This window comes from Ambystoma mexicanum, chromosome 5p (assembly GCF_040938575.1).
Source record: "Ambystoma mexicanum isolate Mex_15411 chromosome 5p, UKY_AmexF1_1, whole genome shotgun sequence".
Classification (NCBI taxonomy): domain Eukaryota; kingdom Metazoa; phylum Chordata; class Amphibia; order Caudata; family Ambystomatidae; genus Ambystoma; species Ambystoma mexicanum.
The window spans coordinates 1,047,241,699-1,047,265,216 of NC_090930.1; the positions used below are offsets into that span (position 1 = coordinate 1,047,241,699).

The 23,518-nt window shown below is 44.0% G+C and overlaps 1 protein-coding gene across 1 annotated transcript in view; it reads right to left on the reverse strand.

Moving 5' to 3' along the window:
* LOC138481403 (serpin B6-like) overlaps window positions 1-23,518 on the reverse strand; it is a 247,095-nt gene that overhangs the window by 188,868 nt on the left and 34,709 nt on the right. Inside the window, exon 2 of the mRNA XM_069613537.1 lies at window positions 14,177-14,352. Within this exon, the coding sequence (XP_069469638.1) occupies window positions 14,177-14,344 (168 nt within the window). The 5' untranslated portion in view covers window positions 14,345-14,352. The remainder of the gene's footprint in view (window positions 1-14,176; window positions 14,353-23,518) is intronic.

Below are 23,518 nucleotides of genomic sequence, written 5' to 3' on the forward strand. Positions count from 1 at the left end.
CCCTTCTCTTTTCATTTCTACGTTCCTCTGCCCTTCGAATGTTCTCATCTCTTCGTCTCCTTATCCTTTTTTCACATACCCTTTGGTCTTCTTCTAACCTTTGCTTTTTCTGTCTGTCTTGATCATAGGCTGCTCTCGGGTTGCGATCAAGCTGTTTTTCTTGCTCCTCGCGATATAGCTGTTCTCATCTTAGTCTATCTTTCCTTCTCATCCTTTCGTCTCTTAACTCCTTCTCTTTCTCCTTTCTCTGTGTCTCATCTAACCCCTCCTTTGGTCTCACGTCATCACTTCCTTTCCCATCAAGTTTCAATAAAATTTGTCCTCCCATCCATTCATTTTTTGCAAATGCTATCTCTTCAGTTCTGTCTTCGCTCCCTTTCCATTTCTTTCCCTCTCTCTCCTTGTCGAGAGATGTGCTTGTCTGTGCCTGATCTTTCCTTTCATCATCACGTCTTCCCTTGTCCCTTGGGACTGCGGAGGTAAGATTCTTGTCCTTATCCTTCCCTTGATTTTCGTCACTACTATATGTAGGTGACTCATATGCAGGGTTGCTGTACCCCCTGGCTGCTTTGAGCTCCCTTAACGGGTGTAATCCTTCATCCTTACTTCCTTCAATTGTCGTTTCAGGTGGGGCAGGTGGCGCGGTAGGCATCTCACCCCCCTCTGTGCATACATTTAGTATCCAATCTGCTGGCGGCTCTTCCTCCTCTGTCTGTTCATACATCTTCCAAAGTTCTAGAACAGTGAGGCGTTTTTCTAGCTTCTTGCCTGTATATGTGGCATGCAAATATGTCGTCATATGTTGTAAGATGGCTTTAGATAAAGACCCATTTTGTGGCCATGGCATAAACATCTCGTGGGCAGTACCTTTAACCCGCTGAGTGCTGAACTTCTTTAGCTTGGGTGCGTGTTTTGGCAATTGCTTGCATAAGTGTGCCAATGGAGTTATGTCTTCCATGCTTAAATCTGTTCCCTTTCCTCTTATATAACACTTGTTAATGCTTTTGTGTGGTTTAAACACCTTGTGACAATATGAGCGAGCACCAAACAATGCAAGCTCCAATCCAAATTTTCCACCAACATTTTTTTATATTACCAATTTGCTCAAAAAACATCAATTCATGTGAGATTCTGTCTGAGCTATCGAATCGCGCAACATTTTTAATCAGTTCTCTTAACAAAAAATGTCACATATGACGTCACAACAAAACATGTAAGACAGACACTTGACAGACACCAGCTGGGCAAAGATATCTCTGCCTCTAATCATTACCCCTTCATGGAGTGTAAACAAACCCCTTTCACAACGTCTTTAAACGTGGTGGTAGCCTAATCGTTCCCCATTACATGGGACTCTGGGTACACGTTTCTTCTGGCCGCTATATTTAAAGCGCAGGAATAAGGCGAATCCTCTCACTTCTCAGGTGTCCGCCCTGGTAGCCTCTCTCTTCTCGGGTGTCCACCCCGGGAACCTCTATTTATTCAATTATTCTCGAATCATTATCCCCTTTTATATATATATATATATATATATATATATATATATACAGCCTTCTCTACTTGTTTCTAAGGCATGCACGTTTGCCAGAACATTCGGTTTTTTTTTCACTCACCGTTCGCATTGTTCGTGTCTGGACCCTCGGGATCACTGCCTTTGTTACCGCCTTCTTTAGATTTTCGCCCGATCATCTGCCCGTAGGAATGGGAAGGGATGTGTTGGGAAAACGGGTCCCTTCAGGCCCTGACTGCAGTCTTATCTTACACTACCATTGTCTACAGGGAGCTTCACGGTCTACTCAGCCGAATGGCAAAGGACTTGTGATATTGCCGAAGACCTAGAGTTACTTTATGTCGACGGTCAATAGGTGTCTTATTTTAATCAATAATCGACGGTCACCAACCATCCTCTGCTACCAAATGTACGAGAGAGACCCCTGACCGGCCCATAGAGTCAGAGTTTGCTCTGTAGTCCTTTAAGACGAGATAGCTGCACCTTGAGGTGGATGGGGGTGTAGGATTTCTTACTCCAACACCAATCAATAAGGACAACTCAATGGTTTGGCAAAGGGGAGTCCGTTTAATGACAAGTACAAAAAACGGGGAAACATGGAACTCAACAGTGATGCGATAGCCTGTCTTGCTTCAACAACTTCATGAAAACAGTAACAGTTATACCCAAAATTCGTCATCATTGACATGTAACACTCAAATGTTATCATGCAGTTCTATTGGTTGGAAAAGGTAACTTAAATATAGGTGCTATATCTGTATATGGTAACAGAGTGTGAGGAATGGATAAACATTATCAGGTGGGCGTCTAAGCCCTTCCTTCAAAAATGACTACGGTGGACGTCACTAAAGGTACGACGTCCCATTGGTTCTACTATCTATAGGAACCTAGATTATTTGGTCCATTGTGATTGGGTTGGCTTCAACCGAATGCATAAATCTCCACTTTAATTAGCAACACGCAGAATGGTCAACCAGGTGCAGGATGCCCCAAGATTCACCCGGCCTCCCTTCCATCAATCAGTACTTTAGTGGCTATGTGTCAATTAGTTGGCTGTAGTCGGCCTCGGAACTGTAGCTTCTTGTCAGAAAAAGTAATGGTATCTTCTGTTTGTGAGACGGCAGGCGTAGGTGACTCTTCTCGCTCGGCTGGTCACCTGCTAGCACACCGAGAATCTGCTTAGTGTTCCTTCTATTTGCGCATTTAATTCTTATTCGGCTTGCCACCTGCCTGGGCCTTCTTATCTTGGCCTTCCGGAGATAGGCTGTTCTGTTCTTAGGTTTCGATTCCGCGAAGCTACTGTTCGCCTCCCTCTCTTGGACTGACCTCGACTTCCCAGGAACGGGCTGCTCCTGCTGAGTTTCGATTCAGCTGTCTCTTCTTGTTTTAGCTGGAATACGAATCCTGTCCTGTTTGACCCCTAGTAACCTGAGTTAATTCTGCTTTTGTGTAAAGTGGAGTTGCACTTATATAGTGTGCTTCGTTGAGGTAGATATATATATATATATAGGTGGCGCTTGCCGCTCTATTCTTCTACTAAGCATAGCAAGCTGCACTGTTTTCTTAGCTTCTTGCGGTTACAGGCATATGTACAGGCGTTAGCTGGTTGAATATCCTCATCCTGCTTTACAGTTTAAGTTTCTTTATATTTCAACATCGTCTCTCCTTCTAAGTTCATTATGTCCTGATTCATGGCGTTTCATCTCTGTGTGTCATCTTTTGATTGTCGTTTCTTTCATCTGTGAGTCTGTCCTGGGCCCTCGTGTTGTCACCATTCGTCTTCAATTAAGGCCAGTTGAGTTTCTTCTGGGACAGTGTTTATGCAATCTTCATTTCGTGTCATTTGCTGGTAGGGTTGTCTCAATGGATACCTTACTGTCCATGGTTGTCTGGTTATTGGTACTTCAATAGGTATTGTTCTTCTGATAGGCACTGGGTAAAGCCCTAATGTGGCTCTCTGCTGGTTTATTTGCTCATCTTGCGTCACATATCTTGGTGTGGACGTTCCTGGTACTTCAAAACGGACGACTGGAGTGCAGGCCATATTTGGGACCTCCTCTACAAAACCTCCAGGAATCAATCACAAACATAGCAAGCAGGGAAGACATGAATGTGCTAAGAACCCATTTTACCATCTCCCTTAGAGATGTCCTTCCCCTATGACATTAGTGCCTGCAGATAACATGTCTGCATCCTTTCAGACACTGCAGTCTTTTCTAGTAATGGTCAACTAAGGTTTTTGATTTTCTTGTGTTATTCTTCATTCACTTTGAAATAATTGATTTAACTTATAGTATGAATTTGTGTCTGACCCACCAATTAATGGCTTTTCAGCCCTTTATGTCAGTTGTCCTTCACAGAGTAAAAAACATGAACAAATGATACATGAGTGTTACGTTTACTGTCACCCCAAAAATATCTCACTATATGGTACTACCTGGCCATAAAACGGCAACACCTAGCAAATTGTGTTAGTACATGCGCATATTATGGCAGTGCATGATAAATATCTATTTAATGCCTACACTGGGGGCAAAACGGTTGCTTTGCCAATGCCTGTTTTTAACTGGAATTCAGTGCAAGAAACAAGTGAAAGGACACACATGTTGCTTATAAATCAAGTCTGCAAAGGTATACTAGGTGAAAAGATGCTTACTACACCAAGAGCAGTTTTATAGCTTCATAGAAGTCATCGGTCTCCTATCTTCACTTTCCATGACAGTCGATTCAGCTTGCAGGAAGCACAACTCCACTTAAAATCCCAAATTAACAATATCTGAAGTGGAAGCCGCGACCTGCACCTGAGCATGGTGTGAGACAGGGCTCTCCAAGCCAGGTCCTCCAGAGCTCTAGCACACTAGATGTTCAGGATAACCAAAGACTATCAACATATCGCCCATTCAGTCATTAGCAGGGTCACACCGGGAGCTAGAGTCAGAGAGCGTCAATAGAAAAAAGGGACCCCAGTCACAAATGGCAATGCATTACTTTTCGTGACTGAATGAGTACTACCGAAGGAGTATTTGGTCACATTTGTTGATTATAGCAGCGCATTTGAAGGATATTGGACCAGTAACAAAGGTAAAAACTACAAACTGTACTGTGAAGTAACACTAGACGACTTTGACCAAAGGACTGCCCACCTGAGCCTGTTGGGCCGGCCATTCGGGAATTGCCCTCTTTTTCTATAGGCCGGTTCGAGTCTGGTCACTAGATCCAAACATGTTCTGTGTTAATATTCTGAAAACATGCGATGGAGTTTGTGTACTGGATTTGAAGAATCCGAAATGTAAGGAATAACGTGTGGCTTATTACAAAGAATCTCCCTATGACGTTTTTTAAAAAAAGAGAAATGTAAATGTTATCTGGAGGGCCGTTCCTCACTCCGAGGATTACCATCATAGTGGTTGGTTGTTTTAGTTGTCACTTACTGCCTTACATTTCATGCCTCTTTGATTACATCAGCAGCTCAGGGTGTTTTTTTCCCTCTGCTCTGGCAATATTGGAGAAAAGGCTATTGTGAGAGGTCTGGAAAATGTAGCCTTTTGGGTCTGTAGTGGCAATTTGTTTTTCCTTGTTGATCGGAAGGATTATGAGGGTCATTTCTTGATGATGAGGTTTAGCCCAAGCAATGAACTGAGTAACATAGCTATCTGCTCCCCTGCCCAGCCTCTAGAAGTGGCAGAGTTAAGGAAAGGGTTGCCTTGGACAGGATGGAATGGCCCTTCTCGCTGGAAGTCCTATATGCTTTTGGTTTTCTCTTGAATTGTTTTCAACTGAGAATTTATATTCGAATGATTCAGTTAGGGACTTGACTAAAATATCAATTTGTCAAGAAATTAATTCAAAACAGGAACCAATCAAGGTGGGCGGCTCGTGCTAATTTTGATCAATTTGGTTTTGCAACAGTTTTCAAGAGATTTAGAAAGGTATGTGTTAGCATAGAGAATTGACTGAAAAATGGCATTTGTACAAATGGCAAGCTTCTGCTGACCTTATATACTATGATACGATGTGGCATTCATAACGCGCCTGTACACAAGTGTTTCTAGGCACTTCCTGGTCCACTTGACTCCCCAAGGGAAGATCCTCTGGAACTACAACAGTACAGTGAGGACCTGGGTATGAATTGATTTTTTTTTCAGAATAGTTGAGATGTCGATTTTCAAAGATGACAAAGAGTGACAGAGTTTTGAAAATACCTAGAGAATTTTTGGAACTGACATCATTCCGGATCTGCAAAGAGTGTTTGGTCAGGACTTCCACAACGTTCATCAAAGGTAACAGAAGACTGTAAATGTGTGTAAGGTGCATGTGGTCAAATTTAATGTATTTCCAAAAAGGTCTTTATTTGCATGCATTAAGTGTCCAATTCTTGGCAAGTTCTTGTGAGGCACAAACAAAAGGCCAATGCTTTGTGTATTTGTACAAGGATTTCCATGCAACAAAGCATGAGAGCTATATATGCGGTTCAAATTCAATCACTTTCGAACCAGAGAGCGGATGAAATATTGGAATCCCCTGGTGACAGGGAGCAATAATACTAGGTGCCGTTTCTGCTCTAACGAAAACCAAATTGAAATTCTCAAACATCTCATCGCTTGTCACTATTATGAATCCGATAGGATAAACATGTTTGGAACAGAGAATGTTGGTAACAACGAATACTCAAGAAGTTTTCTTTGGATGAGATGTATGTGGGGAGAAAACAACCTGATAGTTTTGCCCTCACTCGCTTTCTGTCTGTTACTGACATGGAACTGTTGCCAACTGTAATTTAACAAGATCAACTATGCAAATTGTGTGGACAAAACGCAACTGCAAATCTCAAATCGTTTTATGGTAATCTCTATGCTGAGACCACTGTATCATGGAAACAGCTCATTGCTATTGGACATGTATGGCTTTTGATATGGTCCTATAAGAAAATGTGTTAAGTGTGGGTTTTCAAGACACTTTTATCAGAGTATTTACTTTCTTGCTTTTTGTTCTTTTTTCTTTTAAATTTATGACTTCTATTTTTAACATGCAAAACTTTTTAACAACGTTTGTAAAGGTTTTGTACAAACCATATGCACATTTTGTTTTAAAAAAGGCCAATGCTTCTTGCAATATTATGAACGTGGATACAGGGAGGAAACAGCTCTTGGATAAAGGTTCAGGTGAAGGCTATTAAACCTCTAGGTAGTAAGCATGGTCTACAGAATTTGGAAAAGTATATATCAGAAAACAACTGGGACAGAATGCGGATTTCTATATTTAAATCCTCATTAGATCACAGTCTAATACTGAATCATAAAAACCGAAATACATAGGGGTTTTAGAGATCGGTGGTGTTTTTGACGCATTAGGACCTTTGACTCATTTGCTTTAGTCCTGTCGAATAGTGGACTGATTATAGAGAGGATTTCTCTTTTTCTTAAAACAGTCAAAATAGTATGATAATATTTATATGCAGATAAGAAACTTGGTAAAGCCACTTGCATTGGCTCTTGGGACTGAAATAAAAGGATTGCACGTCTCAATCGGGAACTCCAATTGCTTATGCATTTCTCTACTGCTTCCCAGGTAGATATGTGTTCTATAAAACCCATTACATACACATGCAATCCATTCTAATAGCTAAAAAGCTAGTGGTACTAGTTTGGAAGAGTTAAGCCATAAAGAGAAAGGAAGAACGGTCACCATGACAACCAGACTCAATGATGGATGAATGCCATTGTCATTAAAATCCCTGGCTAAAACAGAAACACTAAAAATGTGGCTGCCTCCTCACTGAACACGTGTTAATTTTAATTCCTTTCCGCCTTCTTAATAACTCTTCACTCGAAATGACTATTTGCACCTTACATTGCTTCTTTGCTGAAACATAAGGCTACCGAACAATAGTCTGTATTTTAGACATTTGTTTCAGCATACCTATATTTTGCAAACCCTCAGGAAGCATCATGTGAAGGTGTGAAACACGCGTTGGCTTGACTATTCTGATAATGACTTGGTATTTTCAACTAAACCATTGGAGATTTTTTGGAATGATGAAACCAATATTTTATGCATTACCATCAAACAAAAAAGTTAACAGAATGTATTCACTTTAGACGGTGGATGTTATCAAAACAGAGTGATGCACTTTGAATTATTGAATCTTTTACTATTCATCATAGCACCGGGTGCATATAAATAGTACAGGTATTCCCACAACTTCGCATGGTCACCATCAACCAAATGTCCCGATCTCCTGCAGCCTTCTTATCCCGCAGCCATCCCTCCCTGGTCATGCCCACATGGCTGATTTCTGGTATGTAATACATCACTCTCCACAGTTCCACTGATACCAGGAACATGCCCCTTCGTACACTGGCACTGTGCCTGTTCCTGAAAGTGGTGGCAGTTGTAGGCCTCGTCGCATGTTCATCAGCTGTATCTGCCCTTCATTGTTGATTCCCTTCATGTATCATCAGTTAGCGGATCACCAACCATCTCTATGGTTTTGGCTACTGTTAGGAAACCGTCACCCCACCCAAAGATGTGGTAATGACACAGTGTACCCCCTGGAGTTTACTTGAAATGTGCTCTATGGCACTGAACTGCCTCTTTGGTGCAGGCAGAATTGAGGTCCAGATCTCTGAAATTGCACATGGGAGGTGCAACCGCTGCTTCGTGACACACACATTTGACTGCCCCAGGCGCCTTCTACTCGTAGGCAGTGGAGTCACGAAGACCATCTGGCTACTTTCAAAGGTTTGGGCACGTGGGTCATTTCCACGTGTATTTCCTTTTGTGAATTGAGCACGTTTGTTACGTAAGTTATATGGCAAGGCTTTTACATTGTGTCAAGTACTGTAGTATGGTCTTAGAGCACCTGGCTTGCCTAGATATTGGCATATTGTGCCCCCGTTCGGGGTATTAAGAGCTTTGTCTGCAGAGTAAAGGGAGAGGGGGCAAGATAGGGGGATGGGGTAGTGGGCGAAGTGTCACAGTGAAAGGGATGGAGTGAAGTAAGAGGAGGACACATGCTTTTGTGATAGCTTGTGTGCTTGTGGATCCATGAAGGCGGATCACAGAGGTTTTGAAGAAAGGAATGTGTGTTCTAATAATATCTGACATCAAAATGGTTCTCTATGGGAAGCACTTTAAAGGGGCAACAGGTAGTTAATAACTTAAGTAGGTCTATTGATCAAACACAAACTGCTTGAATCATTTGTTGCTCTGTTTTGGTTGAAATGGCCCCCAAAAATGTAAATGGTGAGTTGAGGTTAGGCAATATTGGTGGGGTTGGGGCATGTAGAGGTAGTGGGGAGAGCGTGGGGGAGGGGGTGGCCTTCCCTGCTTTCTATTAAAAAAATTGTGAGCAAAGAAATTTGAGAAAAAATTATTTGACCCCCCAAAAAACATCAATTGACCATTAATAACATGTAGTGTTTGGCTGAGAGATGGACTTGAGATGTGTTGCCGCCACTCAGTTAAATTGTGGTGGCTTTTCGACCCAAGGTTACCTTTTACATTTTTTCACAGGGCACAGTCCCAAATAGTAATCCAGGACAGCCAACCCTGGAGGCCAGATGTGGCCCTAGAATAGACCCTTTGAAACGTGAATGGGGGTTGAATGAGTATTTATTTTAAAACAGACTGTTCTTTTGCTCAGAAATTACTTACGAAGAAGGCAATGTCAGAGAACAGCCAGTCCTAGGTCAAGGGGACTTTACAGAAGAGCATCGTTGGACTGAATGCGACATATTCTGGGCTGTGAAGTGGTAAGAATAGGAACATAAATCAGGAACAGGCACCGGAGGACATTAAAATATTTAAAACATTGGCAGCCTGAGGCCAGTGGTTGCATATTTACAAATTACATGCAGTACTCATGAGGGCAGAATGTAGGAGAGGTGTGCTGGTGGTTTGTTTGGATAGGAGTGCGCCGCAGGGATTCGAGGGGGCTCCCTCCAATGTGCGTAGGTGAAGTTTGAGCCTCTTTTTGTAGTGTTACGCTGAAGAGATTGCTTTTATGGCTGAGGGGAGCATTTCCGGTAAAGTGGGGCAAGTGGGGAAAAGGAGCAAAAGCGCTGGAAGGGACATTAGGAATGGGGGAAAGAAAGGTTGTGAAAAGATGAGTAGTGGAGAGTTCGAGAGGGAGAGTACAGTGAGATTAATTCGGTGAGGTAGTTGGGTGCAAGATGGTTGGATTTATAGATGAGTGGTTGGAATTTAAGGAGGGGGATTTTAAATGAAGAACCATCCAGCATAGTGGCGGTAGGAAGGCGTGGGGGAAGATATGGGTACATTGAAAAGCATGCATATCGCAAAGCTGAGGAGTTTGAGGTGGGGAGCAAATGAGTAGACGAGTAGGCCGAGAAGTAAGCTTGCACAGTAGTCCAGTTTATTTTATTTATTTGGATTTTTTAAGCGCCCAGCAGCCGGGTGCATCGTGGCGCTGTTACAGAATATTCAACTTGGTGCAGGATATTAACAGTGGTTACAGGCAAAAAACATGTGTATTATCACAATAATAAAGAAAAGGGTGTTCTGTGGTTACAGTGGAACAGTGTGGGAGGCAATAGTGGACGGTACACAGTTTAGTTGAACAGTTTTGTTTTTAGCGCTTTTCTGAATGTGAGGAGGGATTCTTCGCGCTACGACTGGGCGGAAGTGAGTTCCAGGCTTTGGGGGCTAGGACTTCAAAACTGGTCCCACCGGCTTTGGCTCTGTTGAAAGTTGGGATTGAGAGTTGGTTTGAGTATTTGTTGCGTTTAGGTCTGCGGGTAGGCGCTTGGTGTATTCTCTCTACTAGATAGGCTGGTGCTGTCTCGGCAAGGCATCTGTGTGTGATTGTGAGGGCTTTGAAGGTTATGCGCTCTTTGATCGTGAGCCAGTGTGCATCTTTTCTTGCCAGGGAGATATGTTCTCTCTTGGGGATGCACAGGGCTGCTCTAAGGGCATTGTTTTGTGCGATTTGCAGTCTGTTGATGTTGTTTGTGGCGGTGCCAAGGAGTAGGATGTTGCAGTAATCCAGATTGGCTCCAATTGTGGCTCTAGCAAAGTTTAGGCAGTTCTTTGGCGATAGGTGAGGTTTCACTGCATTTATGATTTTTTAAGTGAGCGCTGCTGAGGAAGAAATGGCGCTGACTTCCCTATTCATGGAAAGAGTGGGATACAGGTAAACGCCTAAGGTTTTTACTGCAGATGAGGTAGTGGCACAAGCATAGAGATAAGGGTTTTAGTTGAGGGGTGCGTGCAGTGTGGGCAGAATCTTCTCATTCTTTGGAGATTGAGTCTGGCTGCAGTGGCCATGATAACCTGGTATAGTTTCAGGTTGCTGTCAAACAGAACCCCAAAGTTGCAAGCCATGGTTGGGAGAGAGAGTGGGTCGGTGGGAGATGCATGTGGGGAAGTGGGGGTGGCACAGAAATCAGGGAGAAAGATCATTTCTTTATTTGAAGAGTTTAGAAGGAGGCACCGTAGATCCATCCAGTGACAGATGGAGGCTAGCAGGTGAAGGAGAATAATATCTGAGTATTGTCAGTAAAGAGATAATAATAGTTAAAAGCCAAAGAAGAGAATGAATTTGCTAAGTGATGCAGTACATAGGGTGAAGCGAAGTGGACCTGAGTCTGATCACTAAGGAGCATCCACAGGAAAGGGTGTTGGGAAGGAGGTTATGGAGTCCCATGAGATGGAGATGGAGTGGGCAGAGAGGTAGGACACGCAGTCTAGTATTGTGTCCTTGAAGCCAAGAAAGGAAAGTGTTTGAACAAGGAAGGGATGATCCACAGTGTCAAGGGCACCACAAAGGTCAATAAAGGATGAGAATGGAGGAGTGGTGGGAGTGTTGGAGTGGTGGACAGTGGTAAGAGAATTGGCAATCTAGTTGAGAGCAGTCTCGGTAGAGTGTTTGGACCAGAAAGCAGATTGGAGGGTGTCAGTTAGTGAGTCTACCTTGAGATGGTTAAGTAAAAGTTTAAAGACAACCCTCACAAAATATTTTAGAGTGGTAGGGAAAGAGAGAGACATGTCTGTAGAATGGGGATGGGGGTGGTTGAGGTCAGCAGTTGGTTTCTTTAGGAGCGGTATGAGTGCTAATGTTTTGTAAAAGGCTGAAAAGATACCAGTTAGGAGATATAAGTTGAATAAGGTGTAGAGGCTAGCAGAGGTCTGAGTCCCTTGACAATTTGTGGTGCATAATGGTCAATTGGAGCACTGTAAGGGTTGGCAGAGTTGAGGGTGATTAGAAGCTCATTGTGGGAGGTGATTTTGGTGGAGAGGTAGGAGGTAACATCATTGGTGGAGAGAGAGATAGGCATGTAGTGGTTCTTGGGGTTGGGGAGCATAGCCTAGAGGGCCATGGATAGTTTGCAAGGGTGAGAGTAGAGAGAGGAAATAAGATTTGTGTACATGGTGTATTGGGTTGTGCCGAGAGCTATAGTCAAGCTGAGTAGAGCGTCCTTATAGGCAGTGAGAAGAGTGGGGGAATAGGTCTTTGGGCCGACGGCATAAGCACTGATGCATTGTTGTCCTCAGCAGCTAAATGGTGGGCTAGATCCATGTTTCAGGATGCGGGTGCGATTGGTTCAAAGAGTGGGCAATGTAGAAGCAGAATTGAATTTGGTAAAGGCAACTTCAATGGAGGGAGCAAGTGGAGCAGAGAGAGTCAGATGTTGACTTGGTTGAAGTCAGGCTTTAATTTATGTTTGGTGATAGTGGAGGGAGGGGATGAGAGAGCGGTGGATGAATAGAGAGGATTAAGTGAATGGGAGAGAGTGGTCAGAGTATAAGGGGTCAGTTGCTGGAGCAGAGGAGACCGGTGTTGAAGATAGGGATATGAGATAGAAAGGGTTGCCTTGGATGTGGGTTGGAAGGTTTTTTATGCTGACTACCGCGTTGTCAGAGAGAGGAGTCGCTGTTGTGTCACATGACTGTTACCATAAAGCTATGAAACACTTGTTGCTAGTGTCGAACTTTGTGCCACAGTAAGGTCATCTCACAGGACGTAGGAGCGGGTAGGGAATCTTTCAAGCCATAGGCCAACATAAACACTGCTGCAATCAAAGATCAGCACTGATGAAGCACCACTTAGCCCTGAGTGGCCAGTTGTTTAGTATGAATATGCAGGTGACCCTTAAGACACTTCCTGGTTTGGGTGGCTTTCCGTATGCAGGACCCTGCTGAGGATACAGCCCTGGGTGTGCTGCTCTGGGAGTCATTAAGCCCTGCTAGTCTGAGTATTCCTGGACACTGTGGAGACTGTGTCCCTGCCAGGTGGTTGTTGTGCCCTCTGTGAATAATCTGCATATAAACCAAGCTTTGACAACCATGTCCTTGTTAGGTTAACAGATGGAAGTAGGGTGAAAACAGATAGCTTTTGGGAAACATCTCATTTTACTGGTCAGTCTGCTCTTCGTGTAGAACTGAGCAGTCTTCATGCCCAAAGTCTCAGGAACGTCTTCAGGCCCAAAGCAGAGAGAATGGGTTTGGAACATAAACAAATTTACTCCAAAATGGACCCACAGGAAATAGAAATGGTGAAATGGTCAGTGTATACACCTTGCAACTCTTTTCATAACAAGTCAGGATTGGTTGTATGTCATAAATGTGAACTTCCCATGCTTATGACTCCCTAAAAAATAACATTCTCAGAGTGCCTAGGTATGTATGAAAACTAACATATTGCGCTCCTGATAGCACTTTCCAGTTTGTGAGCAACAGGGAATAGGGGGGAATGGAGGAAGATGAAAAGGGAGTAACAAATAAAGGTCAAACAGGGAAAAACATAAACTAGTAGGTAAACTAGAGCAGGGTTCTGTTTGTAAAGGTTTGGATGCCTAATGCTCCAAAAAGCCTGAAACGTGAAAGAATTGTGCAGAAAGTTCAGTTTAAATGGTGATGTGCGTGCACAACCCCTTGAAGCGTGTTGGCTTTCATTGCCCAGGAGTATGTTTAATTTCTCCCACAGTAAAAACTACAGAACAGTTACTATGGGACCACCAAGCCTATCAGCCAAGGCAAGACCAAACAGCTTGAAAGGTGAATGTGGGTGTCATTAAACAGGGTGGATAGTGAGAGATGACCAAGCTGTCAGTCCCTCTGTATGTAGTGGCAGCCTGCCACGCTTGTATGCAAAATATTTCAAGGATATGAGCAGGTTCCTAGCACATCCATGGTCAGTCTTTTAAGCCTTCCATCATTATCATCAAGGGTACCATTGTGAGCCCGGGTGTGTTGAAACCATGAACAAGGGTGCAGGAGAAGTAATTAAAATGGTTTCCCTAGGCCTTGAACAGCCAGTTTATATAGACAGCAAAGCTGTGAGAGTCTATGGGCAATTTTGAATGATGGACCGTGGCTTCTGTGGGAGAAAAGCCCTGGATCGGGCTACCTGGAAAATCTTGAGGCCTGAGAGGAACTTTACATATATGGTTATTCTGGTGTGGGAGCCCTCTTCGGCACTGTAAGCGTGTCCTTCCTTTTTCAAGCAGCCTCTGTGTTTCTATACAATGACATGTCCTCATTGTACTCCTAACACTGCATCTGAGCTCAAATGCTTACTGCAACTACTTGATTTGCTGGGCATTATGAGGACCAAACAAAAGCTCTGACTGACCAACATGTGACAGCATGTTTTCAAGTTTCTGATCAACCACCTTACAGAACAACTTACCACAGTTCACTCACCTGTGCCATTTGCGCTGCAGTGTTGCCTTTTGTGCCAAGATAGACCATAGCGAGAGCAGATGAAATACTCCAGGGTGAAAAAAATACATTTTCCTGCTTATGACTTTCACAGATGGACTTGTAAAGACCAAGCGCAAAGTTGGTGTTTGCCACAACAACTGGGTCCATATTCACACCTGTGGAGAGGTGATAGGTAACACACGCGTTACAAACAGTATCTTCAAAGAAAGGCTTAATATGAGGTGGTTGATTGGTGCCATGTTGGGAGAGGGTTGCATGTTATTATTAATAATTGCTTTCTGACACATTTTCTGAGGTACACTTTGTAAGATGATTTTGCAGCTGTAGTATTGATGACCATTTTGGCTATTGGGTGGCACTTAAATGGGATCTTTGTGATATCACTGAGTTGAAAAGTCCGACCACCAAAAGTCCGTTTATTTTCTATGTGTTTTTTTCTTCCATTTTTTTGTATATATATATATCTTTGGGGGCAGACCACCCACCTCACACCTATACATTTTTATTACCCCCCCCACATATAGATATGGAAATAAATGGGGGTCAGACTTTTGGTGGTATGACTCGTCTACTTAGGTAATTTCGTCTTAACCCCTTAAAGCCAAAACCTCTGCGTTGAAGTATAGATAGGCAGGAGATGGGATGAGATGGGAGGAAGGACGTACAGCTTGTAGATGTCGTTTGGCCATTTACCCACCTACTGACTGCCCATTGCCCGGTTAATCCCTATGGCCATTCACACCCTCTCCTTGCCCTCTTCGCCCAGAACACATCCTCCTGGGATATTTTTGAGCTTGCTCTATTAGGCTGTCAAATCGACCTTTGTACTGTGAATGACTGCCAGTGTCATTGCTAAGCAGTCTTCTGAGAGTTAATGGCGCAATTGCCGCTGTCATTGTGCTACTGATGTGATAAAACTGTCTTAACCAAGTGTGCCTTCAGCCACTTGATTTATAAGCACTAAAGTCTGTTTACAAAACAAGCTTTGGCTAAGCCAATAGTTTTGGCTTATTGGTAGGCGTGGGATAGGCATTTATCAGGCTAAGCAATCATATGCCCAGGTACTCGCATCATTCCCAGCTCTTGCCATCTTATGGCCAGGTAGGACCATTGTGTCTGTGCCTGGAAAATGCCTATTCCATGCCTACACAAAAGCCAACACTGTTGAATTTACAAATGCTTGTTAACAAAGGAATACATTCAATAGGAGATATGTGGCATACAACTCAAATACTATCATTTGAAATGTTGCAGCAAAAATGACTTTCCGAGCAACATCATACATTGAAATGTCTGCAGCTTATGGAGCGCCTAGAAGAAACAATGAAAACAGTGAAACATGGGGGCATTACATGCTGTCCTATGCCACAGCCATTAATAGCCTTCATCGCAATACTGTATGTGAAATCTTGAAAACAAAATGAGACTATAACCTACTTCATAGTACTCCTTCCCCACCAATGGGAAAGAGTGCTAACTATTGAAAGCATAAGCAGAGCAAGGGCAAAGGTCACAGGGCCTCATTACGAGTTTGGTGGCAGCCATGGAGCTATTAGCTATTATCTATTAGCTCCATGGCTGCCGCCAAACCAGGCTCCTTTACCGGGTTTCCAGAATGGGGAATTACCGGGCCATTCCGATTTCGGAGGACCCGGTAATTTCTCCCTCTGGGAACCCGGGCCCGGACCTTCCCCATTCCCATCTGAGCCCCCACAGGGCTCAATGGGAATGGGAGAGGGAGCTAACAACTGGCCATTACGAATGTCCCATTGTTAGCTCCGTCTTCCCCTTGCAGGACCCGGTAACGAAGCCTGGTTGTGCGAGGGGACCTCGTAATGAGGCGTAATGGTGTTAACGGGCCCGCCACCATTAGCGGAGCCCGTTAACCCATTCCGCCTCACTTGTAATGAGGCCCTCAAATTTCAAACACTTACATAATTGGCATTAATTCCCACAAAGGAGCTGACGAAGCAGGGTTCAAAGAGGATGGAAACTGTTGGTGATGCCAAGACAGAACAGTAGACATGCCGAATGTTATATGACATGGCCCCAAACTACAGGCAGAGGTCTGCAACATGTGTCTCTGCAGATGTTTTGGATTACAATTGCCATTAGCCTTTCGGCAGCATATTCATTGGTCAGGGATCATGGGAGTCGTAGTCCAAAACATCTCGAGAGCAACAGGTTGCAGACTCCAGAGTAGTAGGTGCTTTAGTCTCAAGAGAAGTTATAATTGTTATGCTGCACAATCTCAATGTACTGACTAAACTCTGGCAAAGGTGAATTGTGGCAACACCCACAACTTCCAGTGGTGTTTTCTGCTACATTGGGGAACAGTAATATGCCGACATTTCTACAGTGGAAAGACAAATGAGCTCTTATGGCCTCATCTCAGCACATAATGCACCATCCGCAGGATGCTGGTTCTAAAAAGGAGTGTGGGAGCCCCTCTGCTGAGAACCAACATGGGTCAAATACCCAGTTCAATGGAATTTCAGAGGAGAAAATATTCATTTGCATTTCAGTCTTTGTCCCAGCCACAAGGGCAGTCCAGCACCAAAATCGTAGGAAATTCTCCTCTGAACAAAAGTAACATCAGCAAACCCATACACGTGTTTCGGCCTTGTTGGGCTTCATCAGTGAGGTGAAGCTGAGCCTCTAACTATTTATAAGTGCCTAGAAATTCAAATAGATCGAACAACCAAGGTCCACAACAAACTACCTGCTAATGTCGTATTTGGCTGAAAGATAAGACTAGCACCACGGATCGGCAGGGCCAAATATCGTCTTTCAAAGCAAATATAAAGACGATGGCGTCGGAGTTTACAAAAATATAAATCCAATTTTATTTCTTAACACATAGTAAAAATGGACAAAAAGAATGATGCCCATTCGAATAGAAACTTGACAACAAATAACATCAAAACACAACAAAAACACATAAAAACTGTTGTTTTTTGCCATCCAAACGCTTGTCCTAGGCAAAGTAAAATGGCAGGCAGGTGGCAGGGGGGTCATGTAAGCCCAGCTCTTGGATGAACTAGGTGTATTTTACTGCTCATTAGAGCGAGATCTCCCAGCATGTGCTCTTCCTTTTCCGATTATGTTGTGCTTTGTTTCTTAAGGGCTAGGTTCATTGTCTGTAGCCTCTAGCAGTGTCCAGTAAAGTTCAGTTTCGCTGTCTTTATTAATCAGTCCCCAGCCACCCTGTTGTGGCCGCCCATTACATTACTACCCCAAGTGTTTTCACTTCTCATTGACCAACTGTCTAATGGGAGACTCCCTGCACATAAAATCCTCTTCTCCTATTGTAATATGAGCTACAGTCGGGCCTGTGGACATCTCTTCTGCCTTTGGTCCACCCTGTGTGTCTGCGTGTCCTGGCTCTCCCCTCATCTAAAAGCAGAGCAATGCCATGGCCTGATCTGCAGTGCACCTCCTGCCTTGTCTCTCTGTGTACCTTGTCAGAGTCACCCATGGCCATGTCTCGACGTCCCAGATGCTCCCTTTGACCATTTAGGGGGTCATTACGAGGTTGGAGGTAGCCATGGTGCTATTAGCACCATGGCTACCCCATACCGGGTCCGGGTTCCCTGAATGGGGAAATACCGGGCCAATCCAACCTTGGAGGACCCGGTATTTCCCCATTCAGGGAACCCATCCCCATTCCCATTCGAGCCCCCATAGGGCTCAATGGGAATGGGGAGGGAGCTAACAACAGGCCGTTAATAACAGGCCCGTTGTTAGCTCCCAGGTCTGCTAGCGGGACCCGCTAAGTGCACCTGGTTTTACCAGGCACCCTTTGCGGGTCCCGCGAGCAGACTCGTAATAGGGCGGTAAGGGGTTAACGGTGCCGGCACCATTACCGGCGCTGTTAACCCCTTACTGCCCAGCTCATAAAGACCCCCACAGAGTGTATCCTGGGCTTCTGTGATCTGTAGAAAGAGCATTGCGAATATTGACTGTGCTGGAAGAGAGGCTAGCAGTTCCTATATTACACATTTGCTCAGTGTTATTACATGATTTCAACACCAGGAGGCAACAGAGAGTACATGTTACTTCACATTAGCAAATGTTTGTGAGCTAGACATATCATCAAAACCAAGAATAGCATTTCAACGCTCAAAGGTTTTTTACAATGATTTCTTTATTGCAGGTGTGGTGCAAAGTTGCTGCTCCTTTTCAGCACATACTAAGGTATGGTTGGTGCAACATTTGTACGGTTCACCTAAGGCTGATGAAACCATACATGATGCTATTGCTTAACTGTAAAGGTGTGAGGGGGCCACTTGCCACATGCCTAGGTGTGTGCCACAGTCAGCGCCTTCGGGATGCTCCCCATTATGGCCGGGAATGCTGCTGTCCAGTTGTGTAGCGACTGTCAAGACTGGGTAGGACATCTGCACCCTAGAAATAACTGTCCCCTTATACGAAACATTGATGTTTAAATACAAACATTCTTGGAGGCCCAGGAGCGCAAGCAAGGAGAATAATGTATCAACATGGCACCCCTTTTCTCCATAAAAGTCAAGGTGGTCGGGGAACTTGGTAGCTCCCCTACCACTGCATGTGTTTACATTAATGCATGAGGAACACTATACCTCCCAACAGGAGCTGATGGCATGGACAGCATAAATGCACAGCAATAAAACTGACGTAAATCGGATGTGCACCAACAGATACACCATAATGTGGTGATTGCCTGGCGGATCCAGTACATTTTCTCAATAAATGTGAACATCAACGACATGAGGCTGCAGCAGCATTGTCAATAACCTGGCAACATATGCCCCAAGCCGCACAGTTCAACTGCCCAAGAGCTAACCTGTCACACTCCGGCAATACATGAAACACAAATGCATTCATTAGGATGGAACCCTTTATAGGAGTCATTAAAGGGGAGATGCACGTCATGCCAGCACCTAATCATCCATGCGGCGCACCCATAAACGGTAGAATGTTCCAACCGAGGGCGACCTGATCTGTACCAGAACAGCGAAGCAAGGGACATCTCTGCATTCAAATGACACGCAGCTTTGGGAAAAACAGAGCAGGTTTGACACATTCAGCAAGAACATGTCCAAAACTCCTAACCAGGTGCCAGCGGCTCAGCAAGAAGAGTTACAGCAGCCTTGTGTAGGCACTACACACACACTAGATATGCAGCAGCTCCACCAAAGCATGCAGGCAGGATTTACCTCAGTCAACTTAAAACTAGAGCACATAACTAGTAACATCAATGCTCTTAGGATCAACATGGCGAAGCAAATTTCTTGAATCATAGGAACTGAAGTGTTAATTGGCCAAGCTGAAGATGATCTCGCAGATGTTCACACAGAGCTCGCCAGCTTATGTAAAGACCTCAAAGCTATGCAAGAAAAATTTGAAGATATAGAATCGCTTTCCTGGTGTAATAACATCAGGATAATAGGAGTGCCTGAAACTGAAATGGGTAAAGATATGGAAGGCTACATTGAAAAATTACTGAGGGAAATTCTACCCTCTGACCCATTATTGCCTGCATACTCAACTAACGCAACAGAGATCTGCTACTCAAATATGCAGGGAAAAAGAAAGAACTTACAAACGAGAGTAATAAAATACACCTGTATCCAGACTTTTCAAATGCGGCACAAAAAAAACCATTAAATGTTTACTGCGGTCATGCTAGACAGTGCTATTCTAAGTGCACTTTTTCACAGTGCTCGACCAGGCAGTTCAATTCATCGAAAGCACTATACCAATTCCAGAGAAACAGAGCACAATAATCACGTTAATTTGCTATGCTCCTGTTGATAATGGCTCTTAAGTCGTCATATGTGCATCTGTCACCTACAGGATGTTCCAGTAACCACTTTGCAGAGGCTGTTCTTAACAGCAATACATTGCTACATGTGAAAAGGATATGAGTTAGAAATACTGTTTACTATATGGCATGATTATGGTGACGACCCTAGACTCCCTGGTTATAAAGCAATATCACAGTGTTGCTAGTTGATGTTGTTTAGAATGATAGGAAATTACACCTCTACAGGTGGGGTGGTAGTAAGGGAGGGCAGTATTCAGTTGGGAATAGTTTCCTAAAAAAGGTAGATATGTAATGATACACAGAGCCATACAAGAACAGGAAATGATGATTGTCAATATATATATGGACCCAATATTGAAGATCCTGAGTTCTACCAACACATAGGCCGCTTAGCGATAAATACCCATTCGTGCAGGTCATATGTGTGGGGCAACTTCAATACTATATTAAACACAGAGGTCCCCAAGGGTGCCAGGTATTACCAATACCATATCAGATAAGGAATGAATTGACATATGGGGGAGTCTGCATCCCCGTGACAGAGAGTACACATGGTACTCAACAGTCCATGATGCATCCTCCCACATTGACTTCTGGCTAACATCATGAACATTGATCCACTAAGCAGCCAGCAGCACCATATTGCCATGTACATTCTCTGACCACTCCCCACTCACACAAAGGAACCATCTCATCTATTAACACATGATGAGAGGTCTTTAAAGCATACATAAGAGGCATTGCAATGGCCATGGAGTTCAGAGTATTCAGTGCCTTGTGTGGAGATATTAGAAAATCAAAGGCCAAGCTGAAAAAGCTAGAACAGCCATATGCAAACACCAAAAATACTGAACAACTTCTGGATGTAAAAAACGAATGAGACAACTTTCAATTTGTGGCAGATAAAGAAATTAAATATTTCTCAGTATCAGTAATGGCAAGGAGATATTGTGAGGCAGACATGCCAGGTAGACCACTAACAAAATCAATTAGAAGTGAATTTGCAAATAAGGAAGTACAACCAGTCAGAAATGGCGAGGGAGAGATGTGCGTAGGGCGAACACAGATAATTCTGGTATTTCTACAGTACTACAAATGACTATACTCTGCAACGAATACAAGCACTGAACCAGAGAATAAAGCACTCCTAGACAGTATCACTGAGGCACATAATCAATTAGACAAGCCATTCACAACCGCATAGCTACAGGCAGCCATAAATTTGCTACCAACAATAACGCCCCTGGGTCAGACGGCCTCGGAAATGCATAAGAATATAAAATGATTCTCAGCTCTTACCTACTTTGGAATCATTGTAATATGCAATAAATGGTAAGGTGTGGCCTCTAAAACCCTTAGGGATACACTTCCAAAATGGACTATTTTTGAGCATATCAGAAGCACAGGACTGTCTGGTGGTGGGATGCGCCCACCGTACTACAATACATGAGACTTAAAGTTGATTTCCACAGTAAGAGGTCAACATTTACAGGACAACCAGCAGCACACCTTGTAGAGAAGCCCCTCAATGCTCACACCAGAAAGAATACAACCCACTAGGGAAAAAGGCACAGCACACCTCTTACAGGGAGAACAACGTTTATTCTCATAACAAACAGGTACGCGATAGCAATGAACTCTGCTGCCACAGAGCGCTCTGAAAAAAATCAGCAATAGTTTTTAAGGGTAAAAAGTGTCACAACTGAAGCACATCGCGTAGGTTACAAATCTATGTAGCTGGTTGGTGCGGCCTAATATATAGGCGGCCTGCCCCATAGGGGATGCCAGGCCATTGGTCCCAGCTTCATCTGCTCATCTTCTTCCCATGGGATTCTTCTTCATACATCATCAACCACGAGGTTCCTAACTGGCAATTACTAAAACAATTCAGTACATTTCCTATTGGGGGTCTAATGTGCACCTGGTACTGCAGACATGGGCGCAGAGGCTACGTGAAGGTCACAATAACTCTAAACCTCTGCTTGATCCCAGACGCGTCAGCGCCGTTCCAGTTCTTCCCACCCTGGGCTTACATGTGTTTCTTTCCCTCCCTGGCACCTCTCAGCACAAATCACAGAAACCTCACGTGAGGTTAACTCTCCTTTCTGCTTTGATCCTTCTGATGGTCTAGCACACTAAGTGCCTCATCACAACCATGGCAGTCTCCCGGCTGTAAATTCGCTGGGATATTGCCAATGCTAATAGCGTTCCTGCAACTTGGTCTGGCGCTATTAATGCCAGATTTTGAGTTGTGGTAAGGCTGTTACTCCCCATTTTTTAAGAGTCCTTAGGACACTATGGGGCAGTAATGGCACTATTACCGCTGGCGGCATAGTCATAGTAATAGCACCACAAATGGGTGGAAAGTGTAGAGTTTTACCTCCAGCAAAAAGCTAGAGGTAAATCTCCTACTTTCAACCCAAACTCAGGATTGGGCAGAGCGGTAATGCGGCAGGATAATAGCATTACCACTGCATATTTGCCATTCCACTCACCCACTGATGAGGCCCCAAATGTTTTATGATCGGTGGTCTGGGGTTGACAGTACACTGGAATGCTGGGGTTTTGGGATGGGGGCATCTTAGCACTATAACTTAGGGTTAGGACCTATGAAGATCAGAGGCTCATGCCCTCTTTCTCGTGGGATAGCTTTTCCACAGGGAGCTCTTGGCCCTCTCGTGGCCTTGCAGGGTGCGTTCCTTCTGGGATACGAGTGCTAATAATATGAGACAATGAGAGGTTTATGAATCTCTGCGGGTTTGGTCTTTCTCACTGCTGCCTAAGCTACAACCCAACCCTGCGTGGGCACACTTATCTCTATGTTCTGGACCGGGGACTACTAGCCAGGATGCAACATGGTGCAAGGCCTTAATTTCAAAATGGCTGCTATTTTCTAAAATGGTGTTTCAGTCCTAGCACAAACTATACCCCAATGTATAAAGACCTGCCTATAATACCGCTTCTATCGACACACCCTCCCTCTATAACCTCCCCAAGCCCCTACAACACTTTTACGCCTCTGCCTCATCCGGAACCTTCTGGGGGTCTGTGACGAACATCCCGCTCCCCAACAATCCTCCCTTTCGTTAAATCTACATTAATGAACTACCATGCAAGCCTTTGTTTATACTTTTCCTACATTTTTCCCTCCCTAGTCTATCATCTTTCTCATATGGCCATGTCTGCTTCCTTGGCACCCATGCTTTGCATACTGCTCACAAACTTTCTCCTGCTTGTGTATACTGCTCTGGGTACACATGAGATAAATGCATCCCCCATCTGCTGCAAGATCTACCCAATGGCCATCATAGTTTTCATCGTAGTTTTCAGGCTCTGGTGGGGGAATAGTGACAGAGCCTGGGGGGTGAAGGCTCTGCTCTAACCTAACCAGACGTGGTATGTTGGGGTAATCTGTTTGTACAAGGCTGTCTTATGTACTACAAGGTGGGCTATGTACCCTAATCGAAACCATCATCATTGCACTGCTAGGAATTGCCTTGGCACAGCATTGA